The 20,274-nt window shown below is 40.0% G+C and overlaps 1 protein-coding gene across 3 annotated transcripts in view; it reads right to left on the minus strand.

The window, feature by feature from the left end:
- grik4 (glutamate receptor, ionotropic, kainate 4) overlaps nucleotides 1-20,274 on the minus strand; it is a 1,128,391-nt gene that overhangs the window by 759,870 nt on the left and 348,247 nt on the right. For all 3 annotated transcript variants that reach the window (XR_007425334.1, XM_049467192.1, XM_049467193.1), the window contains one exon: nucleotides 18,247-18,381. Coding sequence is in view for 2 of the 3 variants with exons in the window: in XM_049467192.1 (XP_049323149.1) it covers nucleotides 18,247-18,328 (82 nt within the window). In the remaining variant the exon portion in view is untranslated. The remainder of the gene's footprint in view (nucleotides 1-18,246; nucleotides 18,382-20,274) is intronic.

Below are 20,274 nucleotides of genomic sequence, written 5' to 3' on the forward strand. Positions count from 1 at the left end.
GTAATGATGGGATGTTTGATTTTGGCCTGTTAGACTTAAAAATCTAAACAGCGTGAAAATAAGTACCGTCTGGAAAAAAAGAAAGAAAGAACTGTCAGAAAAGAAAGAAAGAGAAAGAAAGAAGAAAGAGAGTGAGAGAGATGAAGAAAGAAAGAAAGAAAGAAAGAAGGAAGGAAATAGAAATGTTGAGGTATAGAGGGGTGACAGGATGAAAGAGAGTGATTCTATTATAAAACACTGTAAAGTGGTGTAGATGGTGGTGGGTAAGGTAAATTGCATCATTAAATCAGTGTATGTCGGTAATAAAGGAGGAATAAAAGGCAGCAGTAAAATGACTGATCTCTTCACTCAGGGGCGAGGTGTTCGGCAGCGCGTCCTCTACACTCTTTAATATTTATATTAATGATTTAACGCTGTTATTGGAGCGATCTGAAACCCCAGCCCGACACTGAGTGAAGCGGAAGTTAAATTTCTCCTCTAAGCAGAAGATCTAGTGTTACTGTCGCCTACAGAAAAAGATCTTCAGGAGCTTCTGGATTGGTACCAACAACAAGTTCACAATTTACATCCAAGAATGTGAGCAATTGTTACTTATTTATATGGGGCTCGTCTCTCTATATATATTTTTTTATTTGAGTGTTACAGGTCTAAGGAGGTGTGGAATAAATAAAACATTTTAACAGAAAAAATAATTTTGAATTAAAAACCATAAAATATTGTATAGTTGTATAGTTGATTATTTGTATTGTTAAGTGCAAACTATGGAAAATTAACATGTAAAATGTAACATCACAAGTAAATGTGTTTTTAAACAAACTTTCATTAAAATTAAGGAAAAAATGACTAATCAATCAAAGAACATCAAAATAATGGACAATAATGCACATTTTTAACTTTTTGAAATAGTTTTTTATTTTTGTAAATATGTTTATTGTTGTTTGACTTTGATCTTGTTTGAATAACGGAGTAAATTATTTTGTATGAAAATCCTTGAAAAAAATCTATAAAGTATAAATAAAATAAACATTTTAAAAGAAATCCAGATCTCAGAAGAGAGAAAGACCTGGAAGAAGAAGATTTTTCCACTTTGCTCTCCACTGAACAAAAAGCTCTATACTCTGGATTTATTCATGCTGGCATTTTCAGGCACTGCAGTCTCAGGAGGTGAACCCTACCCAGCACACTGACCCGCATTAATGTCCTGAACTCCCCTACACTGACCAGCACTGTTCCCAAACACCAGTCAGAGTAAACCTCATTTATAGACTTACCTAAAACTTAAAATATCACCATCTGTTAACAGTACCTAGAACCAGAACTGTACAAGATATGAACCAGATATTGGTACTGAACAAATTCTGACTTAGTAATCAGAAAAACTTGGCCTGTCCTGACTAACCGTAGAGAAAAAAGCATGTGTCAGTCCTGATGCTGTCAGTCTACCTGCTCTAGACTCTGAATTGTTTTCTAAAGAAACAAATTTCCCAGCATGCACCTGCACCGAACTTCCCTGACTCCACTGATCACATAACGCTACGGTGTTCTCACTCTCCAAGTTACTAATTGGCCACACCTGCTGTCCCTAGTATATATATATATATATATATATATATATATATATATATATATATATATATATATATATATACCCCTTAGTTTGCTCAGTTCTTTGCTGAGTATTGAATCTAGTTTTCCGAGCTCTAAATTCCCTAAAGGCTCTAAGAGCTCTAAAGAGTCTAAATATGACCCACTCTGTCACATTCAACCCTGTCCAACAGCATGCCCTTATATTTTATTTGTGATTGAATCCAGTGTGTCTTAATCATGGTACCACCCTGCCATGCCTATTTTAGAGGTTTTCCTACTTTAACACACACAGTTTAGGACCACATAAAGAATTTTGTTTACTGTAAAAAGGTATTTCATGTCCAATTAGAACATATTTTTAGAACATACTTTTTTTATAATTTTACAATTGTCCTAAAAGCACAGTGACAAAAACAGCCTGTTAAATTTTAGTATATGAAGAGTAGCTGGAAAAAGGTTGTATAAAATAAATATGGTCTATTTGTTTTTAGTAAACACACACATACAAATGTCACAAGCAAATTGAAGGTAAACTATATACAAATACAGGAGAAATGTGAGATACAGGTTCTTTTTAATGTGTATTGAAAAAAATAATAAGTATCAGTTCCACATGTTGTTCACAGAAACCATATCAAGGCTGTTTATGGCAGCCATCACCCAGCTTCTGCTCTCAGCATCTGTCAGCAATAAGCTGTGCAGAAATCTGCCAAACAAAGTCAGGGATTTGAGTATAATTTGAGTACACACAACAAAAAACCATCAGTGTACTTAACTGTTGGCAAGCATCAGGTTATCTGAGGAAAACAACAACAGGCAGGCTTATAAAATTAGCTGATCTGTAAAGAAAAACCTCCACCAGCTGCCATTAAAATCACCAGCAGCCTCCTGAGAGCAGAGCAAGCCCAGCGTTCCCTGTTGTTCACAGACTCAGGATTCAGCGGGGGATTTATAAAAGCTACACTGCAAGATGTTAACCTCTCATCATCAATAAAAACAAAAAGACCAGATTACACAAATCCTCCAGTGAGCCCACAGACATGTTGGAAAGGTTAAGTGAGGAGGAAACAGACTAAAACAATGATTCTGTACAATAGCGGCATCGCTAAGATGTACAAATAGCCTTTGTACCTTTGAAGTAGATTATTCAAAATTGAAACTCACATTTTAGACACTAAACGACTCGTGACTCTGAAATTGAGCATCAGACTGACGGAAGAAAAGAGGGATAAACACTTCAGAAATGAGTAGCGTTTTCAGATATTTTAGATTAAAAAGATAAAATGTTTGTATGTAAAATAGTGATTACTATATTTTGAAAATCGCCTTAAAACTGTAATTCAAATTAACTAAACGAACATGTGAAATAGCTACAGAAGCCCAATTTTAAAACGCCCCGCACACCCCTACTCAGACGTAAAGCTCACTCAGGTTGCCAAGTTGAGGAGGCTGAATCTACACAATCCAGTGCAAGACCAGTTCAATAACGTCTACCACGGCAAGAAACAACGACGAGTCGTACTCTGTAAGTTAATCAGATAATGAATACGTTTGGAGTGTTTTTATTGTTTGCATATTATAAACCGGCCAATGTGAACTTTATCTAACTTTTTGCTAACTTTTAGCCTAAACCAAGCCTGTTATACTGGAAAAATCCCACTGCTCCAAAAATACACACCCTAGATGCTACAAGAACAAACAAACAAAAAAAAAAAAAAACTACACAAAAGTGTACTTTAAGCAGTATTTAATCCTACTACATATTTTTTTCTAAGAACACAATGTATCATTTAAAGCATGGCTTTAAAATACATTTTATAGTATTCTTTACCTAATTTGAACATTTTATTGCTCTTAAGTATACTTCCTTTTTTTACAAGGGTCATCAACTACTTTATCTTCCCAAACTGCTGCATCTAACACATGATTGGGCAGCTGAACACACTTAAGGGAGAGTTCGGTTATGTCAGATAAGAGAGTGATGGGAGAATGGAGAGAAAGAACAAGGCCAATTATTCTGTCCTGCACTCCCGGTCACAGATGGGAGTGTGTGGAATATTATAGGCTGCGTTTCTGCAGATTCTGAGGTGGAAATTCGAGATTCACTTCAGTGTGTAGCGCTGTAGAGATGTCAGAGAAGGAGTTCATCAAAAGCAAAAAAGCGAATGATTTCTGAACAGGCCAGAACAATTTACATCCTAGAAGAGCTGGATTTCACTGCACTGCTAAAAAGAAGACTAAACTGCACATTACAGACAGAGAAAGTACAACAGAGAGAGAACAGAGAGAGTAAGTGGTGCCACTGGGTCACCGGCCTTTTCTGTAGCAGTGATTTATATTAATTTTATTAAATTAAATAGCCCACACAAATGAACAAAGTGTCATTTACTGATAATAGTAGTAGCAGCTGCTGTTTAAATTGTGTGAACATTAAACGATGACCAGCGAAATTAGTCCAAACTTGCTTGGACAAAAAAAAAAAAAAGTTAATTACATGTTATTAACCAAGAGGTTAAGCTTACAAGAGTAATGAGGGACAGGCATGGTCGATATCAACAGGGCAGCGAGAATAAACAACATACCAGTAAAAGTAGTGAAGCAAGCCAGGGTCATATACGGGAAATCCAATACAGAAAAAGGTCGGCAACTAAACAAACAATAAACTGAGCAAGGCAAGAACTCGAAAGTCAGAAATACAGAAAAGGATCGGTAACAAAAAGGCAGTTATACAAATACAGATATAAACAGAAGGGGTATATATACATAGGAGGTCAAGTGTGAGCAATCAGAAACTCTGAGAGCAGGAACGCTGTAGCATCACATGATCAGTGAAGTCCGGTGTGAGTGCATGCTGGGAAGTGGAGTCCAGAGCAGGCAGACTGGACTACATGAAGTTTCTATTTCAGAGTTTTGTACAAAAGCAATTATGCATTTGTCTATCCTTGTTTAGATTAGAATTTTATATAAATTAAAGCTGATTTTTGTTGTATTATCTTGTTGAATTATTGCCCATAGGACAAGGCTGATCAACATTAGATGCTAAGAAACACCTCCAGAAATCAAATATATGTAAATAATAACTCACTCCTTAGAACTCCGACACATGTAAAGTCAGACTCCGCCTCTTTTTGAGCTGCTACTGATGCTTTAGCATTGCCGAGTAGCATCACAGCGCTAACGCTCGGAGGAAAGCGCAGCGACTCGGTTCTGATACATCAGCTCGCAGACGCAGCCTTGTGCTGATTCACATCATCCTAGAAGTGATGAGGGGAAAGAGAGAGCGCCATCTACTGTACTCACCCAGAGAGAGCAAGACCAACTGTGCTCTCTCGGGGCTCTGGCAGCTGACGACAAGCTGCATGACTGGGATTCGAACTGATCAAAGCGATCTCCCGATCATTAAGGCAGCACAAGTTGATGCACATGCAATTCCTATAATAATGAACATATAGTATCACATTGTTATATTGTTACTTCAAGTTCTGTTGTAAGAGAAGCTTAATGCAAAGAGGTACCTATTTTACTGAATTAATTTATTAATTTATTTAATTTATTGAATTTAAATGTAATTTATTGATCTGTATAATGTTGCAAGGTGTTCACAAAAACAGTATTACACCATGAAAACTAACAAACACACACGAGCATGTAAAATCCCCTGCAGGCACTGAGAATGAGCAGAAGTTAAGATCTATACATGTATTTAAGATGTATTTCTCCTGTCGCAGGCTCAGGCAGAGCATGACCGTTATTAGATTATGATAAATTGAGATGCTATGAATCTTTCATCAGGCTTTCACAGAACAGCCCCGCTCCCAAATGCAGGCCCACTGGGTTGTATACAGCCCCGCCCCCCATTTAGACAAACGAGCAAATGCACAGCAGTGGGCCTGAGGGTTTCGCTCTATTTTCAGGAAAATCAGCTGATTCACTGCTATTATTACACAGCCCTGAGTTACACAATCAGACACAGAATCTGCTACATTATGTTCCCTGGTTCAATCTGACTACATAATAACACATTATTGTAATTAATACAAGCAGATTATCTTGATTGATAATAGATAATACAGTCAACACAGTTCTAACAGGTCTAACATGCTAACCTGTCAATTAACATGACATCAATATGCATAATCCTGCATTCTGAATAAAACCTGGTAAAAAAACTGGTATTCATTCCTGTTACTGGCACTCATTCCTGTTACTGGTATTCATTCCTGTTACTGGCACTCATTCCTGTTACTGGTATTCATTCCTGTTACTGGCATTCATTTCTGTTACTGGCACTCACTCCTGTTACTGGTATTCATTTGTGTTACTGGCATTCATTCCTGTTAATGGCACTCGCTCCTGTACCTGGCACTCACTCCTGTTACTGGCACTCACTCCTGTTACTGGCACTCACTCCTGTTACTTTTTATGCTTTAAGTAACAGGACTGAAAGTTTTTAGCTTCTTGTGTGGCTCAAAACAAGTGAAGGACATGTACTAATTCTCTTAATTAATCATGGGTGTGGTTTTCGGGCGTAACACGAAATAAACCAATCAGTGTGCCAGTTTTCATTCCCTTTAAGAGGCATATACCGATAAATAGCAAAGTCAGAGAAACTGATTCAGAAACTGAAGTGATCTCTTACTATTTTTTTGTTATATACAGAGCTGTATATTACTGCAGTTTGAGTTTGAAAGCGAGGAGTGAAATATGGTAATGATATCTACAGATTGTGCCCAGTCTACGCTATGACGATAAGGTATGCTGGCATGCTGTCAATTACTCAATAAACATGAGTAAAATGAATACGAGTGGAATAGAGTTTAGAGTTTATGGTCAATTCATCGGCCATTAGCTGGACGGTTTTATAGCGAGATGCTAAAACCCTGAGCACGGTGTGTGAGCTTATCACAGCCTGAAAGGAAATTCTTGCAACTCTAAGTAAATGAAAAGCAAGAAATGTCTGAAAAAAACAGTCTGAAGGCGTTTCTCATAACAAACCCGAGTCAAACGCTTATTTATTCTGATTTATCTCTGAGCCCGGCGTTATTAACCGTCTCCTCTGGGAAAGGGAATATATGTGGGGGGAGGGGGCTTCTGCTTTTTGCCTGTTATAGTGATGCTGTTTGGGCGGTGATGTATTCCCTGTGAAGGGCAGACAGTGACATTACAGCAGCGGCAGGGCTGGAGGGTGAGGCTGGTAAATATCAGCTCCTGCAGAGACATGCCTGAGGGGTTTAACACAACTAGACGTAGAGCTGGTCGATATAAATCATCTTTACACACTAAAAACAGAGATATGATATGAGTACTTTCTTGTACTCAAAGGTACACTTTTTATAATTGAATCATCAAGGGTATAATATTGGTCTTTAGAAGGTCAGATGTTTTCTCTGAAGTATAAGTCTTTAGTAACAGCAGGAAGTACAGATTTGTACCATTTAACCAACCAAAAGGTACATTATTTTATTTAAAAGTTAGACAATTTTGGATCATCAAGTTCTTGACACATATTCAATCGATGATATGATGTTTATAATCTTATATTTTCCAAGCCATTACATGGAACAAAAAAAATTGTTTTGTAAAATGAAGTGTAATGGGATGGAGCTACAGACCTGTAGCTCTCCAGCACAGAGGGTTGTTAAACCCAATTGCAGAACAGTCGATCTCAAAGCAGGTAAACCCAAGAAGAAAGAAAAAAAATAAATAATTAAATACAACGCTCCTCACGCAGGATCAAACCCGTGTCGCACCGCTGCCCCGGCAAGTGAATTGGGACACGGCCGGGAAAAATGCTCACGAGGTACTTCTGATAGACACTTAACTACTTACGTCTTACTCTGAGATTGCAGGGTTTATGAATGTGTTCCTTTTTCAGTCTATGGTATTCTGGAATAAACTGCCACAAAGAGCCATGCATTACTATGGTTTTCCTACGAATACGAAGTGGAAAGAAATCACTGCAGCACTTCAGCTTTCATTAAAAGGAAATACTATTCACTTATGAAATAATCCATGCATGAGACTGAAATATAATACAACATATTTATCATCGCTGTCCAATAAAAACAAGTATCTCCAAAACAGCAACTTTACAGAAGAGAAAAAATACTCTTCTAAACTTTTAATTGAAGTCAATATAAAAAGAGTTTATTTTAGATCATTTTTAAGTATTTCTATTGGAGTGTATGGGACACTTTTTCTCAATCCCATTGTACCCCTTACCTCTACCCCTTCTTTTTGAGCGTAACCCTTCCTCTTAGAACAGAGTTAGAATGTTAAGGCGTGAAATCCTCCCTCTAAGGATTGGGAAGGCCTTCAAGCTCCCGATGCATTATCAGGAGCGCTCAATAAAGTTCAGTAACCTGCTGTTGCTGCTGTTGCTGCTGGTTAACTAGTTAACTTTAGGTTGTATTTTATTGTATATCTTTAGAAAGGGTGAGATGCTGTAGAACTGTGATGGGGAAAAAGTACTACTAAAGAGCTTCAAACCTTAAATAATGCAAAGAAAACAAGTTCATATCAAACTACCCTAATCTTTAATCACAGTTTTCATGCATCTTTGCAGGCTCTCCACCAGCCTTATACACTGCTTTTGGGTGACCTTTTTCAACTCCTGGCACAAAAATTCAAGCAGTTCAGCTTGGTTTGATTCAGAGGTTTTTCAGCTTATTCAAATGTCAGTCAAAATATGATTTCCGGCATCTGAGTCAAAATAAAGGTGGATTTATTGATTGAAATACACATTAAATAACCCTCTGCTGCTGATGATGGCTTGTACCTTTAAACCTCCATCGTGCACACTGCTCAATATTTGTAAAATGTTTATCTACAGCTCTATCTACAGTCAGACATCAGTGGAACACGGCCTGTGCTAGCGCTAGCGCTAACCTTACCGCTATCGTTAGCAGCAAATTGAACCAGTCTCTGCCTAATTAAAGCAGCGGGCGCAGAGCGTGGTGGCCTCAGCGTAGGGCTGGTGATCTGGAGGTGCTTTCTCTGCAGGGACGCGAGGTGAAGGAATGAGGAATGGCGGAGGTGGAGGGAAACGGTGTCGGGCTAATTAACCGCTACTGTACCGGTGGCTCGGGAGCTCAGAGGCCGTTTGTTTTTTTAGTGCACGCGGCGGTCGCACGGGGGGAAAACGGCCCGGCGGGAGTCGCTGGGAGAAACCGAGGCTGTTTAATAATTGATCTGCAGCTCAGGAGCTTGTTTGGTGCAAATGAGAGCGAAGCCTCATCTGCTCTCTGAACGTCTGCAGAGAAACAGCGCATTGTTTTCGTAATGTGCCACAGAATAAAGAGATCAATATGGCTGCCGCTCTTCAGAGCACAATCCCTTCAAAGCCCAGTGGCCCACAACAGTGCATTAACCACACACACACACACACACTGATAGATAGACACACACACACACATGCAACACCCCAACACCCCCCCACTGTTAAATCATCTGGAAATAAGTTAGCACTGTGATGCTACTGCTGAGATTAGAAAGAAAGAGAGATCAGAGTTCATCTCAGTTCTCGACTGGCCGGCGCTAAACAACTACTAAAGTTATCCAAGCTCTCTCGTTCTTCCTCTCTTTCTTCGTCTCGTTCACTCTCTCTTTAGTTTCTTCTTCACTTTCTTCCCCTCTTTATTTTTCTCTTTTTTGTGCATCTCAATTTTCTTCAAATTTCTTCCCCCTGTTCCTCCTTCAATCTTTCTTCTCCTCATGCATGACACTCTAGGATTCTTCCTCACCTCATTGATCATTCTGCGCTGTGCTCTTGCAGTCACCTTTACAGGACTTTACCACGCCTAGGGAGAGTAGCAACAGTGCTGAACGTTCTCCATTTGTAGAGCGTCTGTCTTACCGTGGACACATCTATCTATCTATCTATCTATCTATCTATCTATCTATCTATCTATCTATCTATCTATCTATCTATCTATCTATCTATCTATCTATCTATCTATCTCGCTATCTTTCTCTCTCTACCAGTCCCTTTTCTTCAAATTGTTTTTTTCATTTCTCATTCACTCTCATTATCTTTCTTTCTGTCTTCTTTACCACCTTTACTTAATCTTTTTCTCATTATTCTTTCGTTCTTCACCTTTCTTTCTTTCCTCTCTCTCTCTCGCTCGCTCACTCACTCTCTCAGTTCCACACAGTAAAGAAGTCAAATCAAATAACTCAAATGATTTCATTAAGAAGACAGAAGATGTGTATGGCATGGATAAACAAATACACACACACACACACACACTCCTCTTTCTGGAGCAGAATATCAGCATGCAGAACTGATCATTCAATTAAGGTGTCTACAGTATCATGAGTCACTCAGCCGAGTGTCATTAGCGCTCTCTGCTAGAGTGTAATTGACGCGGGTAATTCTGGATTAATGCTGGAACTGAAGAGCTCTTGTGGTAAAAATAGCGAGGCGCTGCTAGTTAGCATGGTAATGAAGCTGTACAGCAGAGTTCACGACTGCTTAATTCCAAACCTGACCCTGACAGTCCACTTATAACATCTACATTACAGTAATATAACAATATAACACCACACAACCAGCACTGAGTCACAATCACAACACTACAGCAGACGTGATGAAGCCTCAGAAGCCTACACCAATATCCTACAGACTGCTAAATAAATATTACATAAATCATTACATGTCAATGTCAATTTTATTTCTAAAGCACATTTTAATTTTTATTATTTTTACTTAGTAGTTATTTTGCACTAAACATTTTTATTTATTTAGACTAAAAAGTTTACATTTTTGTACATAGTTTTCTTTGTGTGTCCTAAATAAAAGTGTTTTCTCACAATTTTGTGGAATAACTCTTTATTATAATATGTGTTGTTATTATAAGCAGCTGAAAATAAATAAATATATTGTAAAGTAAATAAGTTTTGTTATTAGTTTAAATATTATTGGCCATATTGGTCCTGATCTAAATACTGAAGGGCATAGGCTGCTCTGAGTGTCAGGTTTTTAGTATCTACATGTATCCTAGAGGTGTGATTATTGATTATCAAGAAAAATAAATAAATCCGCCTGATGCTGTTTCTCCATGTATTTTATCAAAGTAATAATTAATAAACCATGTAATGAACTCAAATCATCAATATTTGTATGTTTTTGTATGCTCAAACACTGAAAATATATTTAAAGTCTATACATTCAAAAATAAGTTAAAAACATTTTTGAGCAAAACATGTGTCACGGAATGACCCAGGCAGGGAGACGAGGAGGCGGACACAGGTGCAGGTAAGGGCGATATAAATAAATAATTTATTAAATAAATAACAAAGAAACAAGGAAACGAGGAACAAGTAAACATGTAACAAAGAAACACAAATAACCAATAACAAACGAGTGATGATAATAATGAAAAACAAACAGGGAATATATACAGGGAGCTAAACTAGGAATAAACACAAAGCAGGGGTATGTACAAGGAACTAGGGAACACGGAACTAAACAAGAGACTAGAAAAACCAAACAAGAAATGAACAAAACTAAACAAGGCAGGGATATGTAAACAAGGGAATAAACTAATAAACACAAGCAGGGTAATATACAAGGAACTAACAAGAGGCTAAACTAGACAGGGAAAACTAAACTAGACAAGGATAAATAAACTAAGCAGGGAACTAAAGGGAACAAGAAACAAGAAGATGTAAACAAGGGGCTAGGGCTAAGGCTTGAAAGAACAAAGAGACACGGAGAAACAAACAACAGGGGTTAGTGCAAAGACCGACGGAGACAAAGTGGTAGACGAGGGCTATATAAGGAAACAGGAAACACTATAATTAGAAACACCTGGGGCAGGGGCGGAGCTACAAATGAGAAACACATGGAAAAGTACTGAGACACAGGGGCACAGGTCACGTGGGACACACACAGAGACATGAGACAGGGCTAAGACATGACAGAAGCCTCCCCCTAAACGCGCAGCTCCCGAGGCGCGTAAAAACGAACCCCGGGGGCTGGCGGCGGGGAGAGGCCGGGGAAAACAAGAGACGAAACCGGGGACTGAAACGGAGACAGGACAGAGGACAGAGACTGGACGGGAGACTGAACGGGGAACTGAACAGGAGACGGAGACTGGACGGGGAACTGGACAGGAGACGGAGACTGGACGGGGAACGGAGACTGGACAGGGAACTGGACGGTGGACGGAGACAGAACAGGGGACGGAGGCTGGACAGGGAACTGGACGGTGGACGGAGACTGGACAGAAGACGGAGACAGAACAGGACACTGGACAGGGGACGGAGACTGGACAGGGAACTGGACGAAGGGTTGGACAGGTGACGGGACCGAAGACTGGACACTAGACTGGACAGGGGACGGAGACTGGACGGGACCGGACATAGGAACAGGGACGAGAACATCAACAGGGACAGAAACGAACACTGTAACTGGGACGGGAACAGAGACAGAGACAGACACGGGTACAGGGACGTAAACAGAGACAGGGACCAAAACAGGGAGAGACATGGGGACCAGAAACACGGGTGGGTGCCCAGGACTGGCAAATGTCTGAAGGGAAGTCCAAGGAACCAGCCTGGGCACAGTACTGGGGACAAAGTCAGGGGACCTCGGTGCCTGCCTGGGTACGTGGGACCTGGGGCCAAACAAAGTTCTGGGAGCAGGAACCGGTGGGGTAGTGACTCTGGCAGCGGAAGCTGGTGCTGGCGGCGCGGCGACTCTGGCAGCGGGAGCTGGTGCTGGCGGCGCGGCGACTCTGGCAGCGGGAGCTGGTGCTGGCGGCGCGGCGACTCTGGCAGCGGGAGCTGGTGCTGGCGGCGCGGCGACTCTGGCAGCGGGAGCTGGTGCTGGCACGGAGACTTGGGCAGCTGGCTCTGGCACGGAGACTGGAACTGCTGGAGCAGACACTGAGACTGGAACAGCTGGAGCAGACTTGAAGGCTTGAACAGCTGGAGCAGACTTGAAGGCTTGAACAGCTGGAGCAGACTTGAAGGCTTGAACAGCTGGAGCAGACTTGGAGGCTTCAACAGCTTCAGCAGAGACGGAGGCTGGAGCAGCTTCTGCAGACACGGAGGCTTCAGCAGCTTCAGCAGACACGGAGACTGGAGCAGAGACTGAGGCTGGAGCAGCTTCTGCAGAGACGGAGGCTGGAGCAGCTTCTGCAGACACGGAGGCTTCAGCAGCTTCAGCAGACACGGAGACTGGAGCAGAGACTGAGGCTGGAGCAGCTTCTGCAGAGACGGAGGCTGGAGCAGCTTCTGCAGACACGGCAGGAGTCCGGGGGCGTGGCTCAGCAGCCGAAGACACCTCGGAGATGGGCGTGGCCGCCGAGAGAATTTCGGAGCTGGGTGTGTGCAGATCCAGCGGAGCAGCAGCAGGGCTTGAGACTGCGGTTGAAATAAAAACCCGGACCGGAGCTGCAGCTTCGCCGGCAGAGACTGTAGAAGCAGAAAGCGCGGGGCCGCCGGTAAAGTCCAGCGCGGAGAGAGTTCCAGAGCGCGGCTGATTTGCCGCGGAGATAGTCCCAGAGAGAGGCTGGTTCGCAGCGGCGGAATCCAGCTCTGCAGCCGCCATGAAAACCAGCTCCTCAGCCTGAGGTGCTGGCGCTGCAGCTGTGGGGCTTGAGAGTGCGGTAGCCGTAAAATCCCGGACTGGATTAGTACTCTCTCCAGCTGAGTCAAGCGCGGGGAAAGTCTCTGCTCGCGGCTGGCTCGCTGGGCAGGAGTTCCTGTAGCGCGGCTCGACTGCTACCGCGGAAATCACGGGGCACGGTTCGGCAGCTACCGCGGGGATCTCGGGGCGCGGTTTCACAGCAGTCACGGAGCGTGGCTTAGCCGCTGAAGAGGAGAGTGTCTTGGCCGCGGGAGGAGCTAGCTTTGGAGGCGCGGGGGAAGCTAATGCCTTAGCCACCGGGGAAGCTAGCTCTGGAACCGCCGGTGAGGAGCGCACCTTGGCTGCAGGGGATCGGACGGGAGTCGGAACGGCCTCTGGAGCTGTGCGGCCGAGAGCCGGGTAGAGCACCGCCCCTGGGGGAAACGGTAACGGAGCACGGACTGGTGCAGGGTAGAGCTCCTCTTCGTCCTCGGAGCTACTGGGAGCGCACCCGAGAAAGTCCCACGGATCCCGCTCCTTTAGCCTCGGGTACACGGAGGCACCGAGGCTAACCGCACCAGCCCTTAGCGCCCCCCCAAGAAAATCCTCCCCGGAAAAGGGGTCTTCTTCAGGCTGGCGGGACCCCTTAGAACGCCTACCCCGAGGCCTGCGGCGTCCTTGAGGCCTCGAGGTGTCCTGCGCCGGGGTCCCGCAAGGAGCACGGCGAATCGCCATTCTGGTGCCAGTCCACGCAGAACCTGCTGTGTCCATGTTGTGGTCGGTCTTTCTGTCACGGAATGACCCAGGCAGGGAGACGAGGAGGCGGACACAGGTGCAGGTAAGGGCGATATAAATAAATAATTTATTAAATAAATAACAAAGAAACAAGGAAACGAGGAACAAGTAAACATGTAACAAAGAAACACAAATAACCAAAAACAAACGAGTGATGATAATAATGAAAAACAAACAGGGAATATATACAGGGAGCTAAACTAGGAATAAACACAAAGCAGGGGTATGTACAAGGAACTAGGGAACACGGAACTAAACAAGAGACTAGAAAAACCAAACAAGAAATGAACAAAACTAAACAAGGCAGGGATATGTAAACAAGGGAATAAACTAATAAACACAAGCAGGGTAATATACAAGGAACTAACAAGAGGCTAAACTAGACAGGGAAAACTAAACTAGACAAGGATAAATAAACTAAGCAGGGAACTAAAGGGAACAAGAAACAAGAAGATGTAAACAAGGGGCTAGGGCTAAGGCTTGAAAGAACAAAGAGACACGGAGAGACAAACAACAGGGGTTAGTGCAAAGACCGACGGAGACAAAGTGGTAGACGAGGGCTATATAAGGAAACAGGAAACACTATAATTAGAAACACCTGGGGCAGGGGCGGAGCTACAAATGAGAAACACATGGAAAAGTACTGAGACACAGGGGCACAGGTCACGTGGGACACACACAGAGACATGAGACAGGGCTAAGACATGACAACATGATCAGTTCCAGGAAAATATAACAATTTGCTTTCTTTTACATTTTAAATGATTATATTTTTGAGCAGCCGTATGTCTTCTGGAGTAAAAGAGATCAGGGCATGTGTCTGTCTGATATAATTACTGTGTTATAAGACCTAAAAAAGAGGAACTGACAACAAAAACGGAGAATAAAAACACACCAAAACAGCCTAGAGTTTAAAGGGTTAAATGCTGCAGCCCCTGCCATCTGTTGCACTATTTAAGGTGGAACGGGAAAGTTAGCTAGCTAGCTACTGAGACAAACTGCTAGCAAACTTTTTTATGCTTCTTATGAAAAATTTGGTCATAAAACATTAAATCTACACATTAAACTATGGTAATATAAAAGTGCTAATCGTCACTTTTAACAAGGAAAACACTGAAATTTGTTGGGTTTGTTACCAGTGATTCTCATAACCCTCGGTTTGAAGTTCTGAATCTGAAAAATCTCCGTATGAAGGGCAAACAAGCCCCATCACTTCCTCCTAACCCACCCCTCCAGCCTAACAAGAATCAGGACACCCCTACCCCTTGGAGTGCACACTCAAAACAGAGGGTTAGGACCAAGAGAGTAAGTGGTAGGACCAAGGGGTGAAATGGGATTGGGCCTTAAGGACCACCAGAAGAAGCTTATCAGCAGATCTGAGTGATCTTGATGGAACACACTGTATAACCGCAAGAGCTCAGAGGGTTAAGTTGCTAAAAGCTAAGCCATTCAGTCAAGTCAAGTCAAGTAGTTTTATTGTCAATACTGCATATGTACAGGTCATACAGAGAATTGAAATTACGTTACTCTCCTTCTTAAATTTTACAGCAAGTACAGATAATAGATATAATAAAAGAGATAATGTGAGACACTATGTGTACAATACAGCAGGGACATATATATATATATATATATATATATATATATATATATATATATATATATATATAATAAAAATAAATAAGATATATAATATAAAAGAGTGAGAGACACTATATGTACAGTACAACAGAACACAATAGACATACGGAAGACAGGAGACAAAAGTGCAATATTGATGGAGATTGAGATGGAATGACAGTATAAATAGAACCTGTATAACAGTAGTGCAAATATAGTATATAGCTTAAGGCTGGTAAAGTGAATGAGTGCTAAAGTTCTTAAAGTTCACAGTTTATGGGGAATTAAGTGCGAATTGACAGTGCACGTATATCAGTAGTGCAGATATTGGGTGTGTAGTGCAGGTCCGATTGGAAAGGTTCCAGTACTGTGTGTGTTCTAGTACAGAGTTTCAGTACTGTGTTGGGTGAGTGTGTGTTGGGGGCAGGATTGGGAGGATTGGGAGGGGGGAAGAGCAGGAAGAGACTAACTGTATAAACAAGAAGCAAAATCTTAAAATCAATCCTAAATCAGAATGGCAACCAATAAAGGGAAGCCAAGACGAAGCCTAGATGAAATAAAAGTCTAGATGAAATAAAAACATGTAAAAACATAAAAACTTATTTTAAAAGCTTCAGCTGAAAAAGAAACTGGGTTTAGTAGCGAAGTTTATCTGTTTATCTAACTTAAAATCACAGTCCATTATCACACCAAGATTTTTGGCATAAATCCCTATAGGGGGCCTCAGTGACACTGCTGGGTCCAAAAATCAGCACTTCAGTTTTGCTTTGAATGAAATAAAAAAAAAAAGCTGTTGCAATTCTACACATTCAGGCTGTTATTCAGTAAGTCTTTTTAGCAGATCATTAACTGATTGAGTGCCTGATTAATTCAAATCTTAATCAGATTTATACAGAAATATATAAAACAAACAGAACAAATCACGCGTGTTCCTCGTTCACCTCCTGACAGCAGAGTTGTATAAAGTTAATTGCAGATGCACGGCGTGCCTGCAGGCTGATAGGCTGCTGTGGAACCCCGTGAATTCCATTAACAGTGTCTACAAGATTACATCACTATTCCCCCCAAAAATTCCTACAATTACATATTTCTACAATTACTCTGCCTGTCTGAAAAGCAGGATCTGGAGGAAATATCTGAACTGTAATTGCCTGGAAATCACACCTTCCAATTAATTTCAACAGAAAGAAGATACGGCAAAAAATACATGAATAAAGAGTATAGCTAAAAAATAGCTTTCATTATTTTGACCCAGTATTGCTCTGATATTCAGTAATGTAAAGTATTGCTCTGATACTGAGTAATGTAAAAGTATCGCTCTGATACTGAATAACACAAAAGTATTGCTATTGAGTAATGTAAAATTATTAGTCTGATAAATAGTATGAAAGTAGTGCTTTGATATTTAATATCACAAAAGTAGCACAGTAAATGAAAAGTACTGATCTGATACAGAGTAACTGAAAAGTACTGATCTGATACAGAGTAACTGAAAAGTACTGATCTGATACAGAGTAACTGAAAAGTACTGATCTGATACAGAGTAACTGAAAAGTACTGATCTTATACAGAGTAACTGAAAAGTACTGATCTGATACAGAGTAACTGAAAAGTACTGATCTGATACAGAGTAACTGAAAAGTACTGATCTGATACAGAGTAACTGAAAAGTACTGATCTGATACAGAGTAACTGAAAAGTACTGATCTGATACAGAGTAACTGAAAAGTACTGATCTTATACAGAGTAACTGAAAAGTACTGATCTGATACAGAGTAACTGAAAAGTACTGATCTGATACAGAGTAACTGAAAAGTACTGATCTGATACAGAGTAACTGAAAAGTACTGATCTGATACAAAAGTAACAAAAGTATTGCTCTGATATTTAGTAAGGTAAAATTATTGCTCTGATATTCAGTAATGTAAAAATATGCTCTGATACTGAATAACACAAAAGTATTGCTCTGATATTTAGTAATGTAAAAGTATTGCTCCGATATTCAGCAATGTAAAAGTATTGCTCTGATACTGAATAACACAAAAGTATTGCTCTGATATATAGTAATGTAAAATTATTAGTCTGATAAAGAGTAGTATGAAAGTAGTACTGATCTGATACAGAGTAACTGAAAAGTACTGATATGATACAGAGTAACATAAAAGTATGGGTTGATACCAAGGAACAAGAAAGTGATGCTGTGATACCAAGTAACACAAAAGTACTCCTCTGATACAGAGTAATGCAAATGTAACCGTGCGATACCAAGTAACAAGAAAGTATAGATCTGCTACTAATTACTACAAAATAAGTGTTGTGATACCAAGCAACACAAAGGTAATGCTTAATAACTGTAGTACTCTAATACAGACTCAAAAACATTGCTATAACACCAAACACACATAGATAGAGCTCTGATGCTGTGCAACAATTAAAAACCTAATGTTTTAATACAGAGTAGCATGAAAGATCTACGACCTATTAAACTGTATCAACTGCAACAGTTGTAAAGTAACAGATTAGTATTGTAAATAAATCAATCCAATATACTGAACCAACAACATGCAATGCTCATTTGCATATTTGAAACCTCTGTGATATCGGCACCGCAAAGACCAATATCACAAAAAATGACGATTAAACAACACAATTAGTAAAACTGGACGTACCTAGTCTGAAGGAGAGCGGCCCGCTGGAGGTGCTTCTCACCCACATTGCTAAGAAGAGCAGAGGCGCCCAGGCTGTGAGCATCTTCTATACCTCCTCATGGATCCTGCCCCGGGGGTCCCCCTGCGCACAGCCACCTGCAGAGACACACACACACACACACACACACACACACACACACACAGTCAACAAACCAGCAGTAACACCAGTTACGCACTGTTAGAGTGTAATGACTGTAGAAAATATTCACCCTGTTTCTATTCTCTCCCATTCTGTACATATAAAGCCGGACATGTCTGCATTGTTGTTAAAAACCCAACCAGAGTCTGCTTACTGTGAGCGTAAAAACTAAACCTGAATATAATTTAAAGCACTGTACAGTTTGTAAAGCAGAAAAAAATACTCTCAAAAATTACACGGCCCAAAAATTACACAACCCAAAAATTACAGGACCCAAAAATTACACGGCCCAAAAATTACACGGCCCAAAAATTACACGGCCCAAAAATTACAGGACCCAAAAATTACACGGCCCAAAAATTACACAACCCAAAAATTACAGGACCCAAAAATTACACGGCCCAAAAATTACACGACCCAAAAATTACAGGACCCAAAAATTACAGGACCCAAAAATTACACAACCCAAAAATTACAGGACCCAAAAATTACAGGACCCAAAAATTACACGGCCCAAAAATTACACGGCCCAAAAATTACACGGCCCAAAAATTACACGGCCCAAAAATTACACGGCCCAAAAATTACAGGACCCAAAAATTACAGGACCCAAAAATTACACGGCCCAAAAATTACACGGCCCAAAAATTACAGGACCCAAAAATTACACGGCCCAAAAATTACACGGCCCAAAAATTACACGGCCCAAAAATTACACGGCCCAAAAATTACAGGACCCAAAAATTACACGGCCCAAAAATTACACAGCCCAACTGTTTTTTTTTCCTTTTTTATGTTAAGATTTAATTCACTAAAAGCATTGATGATACTGAGTAATGTAAAATTACAACTTTGAAATGAAGCAATGTAAAAGGACTACTGTAAAAGTATTGCTCTGAAATTTAATTTATGTAAAATTATTGCTCTAATATTGAGTAACGTAAACATATTGTTCTAATATTGAGTAATGTAAAAGTATTATTCTGATTTGAGTAATGTAAAAGTATTGCTCTAATATTGAGTAATGGAAAATTATAACTCTGATATTTACTATTGTAAAACTATTATTATGATGTTGCGTAATGTAAAATTATTACACTGATATTGAGTAATGTAAAAGTATTATTCTGATTTGAGTAATGTAAAAGTATTGCTCTGATATTGAGTGACGAAAAAGTATTATTCTGATATTGAGTAATTTAAAAGTATTGCTCTGATATTGAGTAATGTAAAAGTATTACTCTGATATTAAGAAATGTAAAACTATTTGCTCTGATATTAAGTAATGTAAATAGTATTGTAAATAGTAATTTAAAAGCATTGCTCTGAGATTGAGTAATTTAAAAGTATTACTCTGATATTAAGTAATGTAAACTATTTGTTCTGATATTAAGTAATGTAAATAGTATTGTAAATAGTAATGTAAATAGTATTGCTCTGATATTGAGTAATTTAAAAGTATTGCTCTGATATTGAGTAATTTAAACGTATTGCTCTGATATTGAGTAATTTAAAAGTATTGCTCTGATATTGAGTAATTTAAAAATATTACTCTTATATTAAGTATTGTAAAACTATTTGCTCTGATAATAAGTAATGTAAATAGTATTGTAAATAGTAATGTAAAAGTATTGCTCTTATATTGAATATTGTAAATAGTATTGTAAATAGTATTGCTCTGATATTGAGTAATTTAAAAGTATTACTCTGATATTGAGTAATGTAAAACTATTAGCTGTGATATTGAATAGTGTAAAAGTATTACTCTGATATTGAGTGTTTTTATTCATTTATAAAGGAAATTCTAATTTCCCAAATCAGTGCAGCTGAAATACCACCTTCACTCTGAC

The sequence above is a fragment of the Astyanax mexicanus genome, chromosome 18 (genome assembly GCF_023375975.1).
Source record: "Astyanax mexicanus isolate ESR-SI-001 chromosome 18, AstMex3_surface, whole genome shotgun sequence".
Taxonomy (NCBI): Eukaryota; Metazoa; Chordata; class Actinopteri; order Characiformes; family Acestrorhamphidae; genus Astyanax; species Astyanax mexicanus.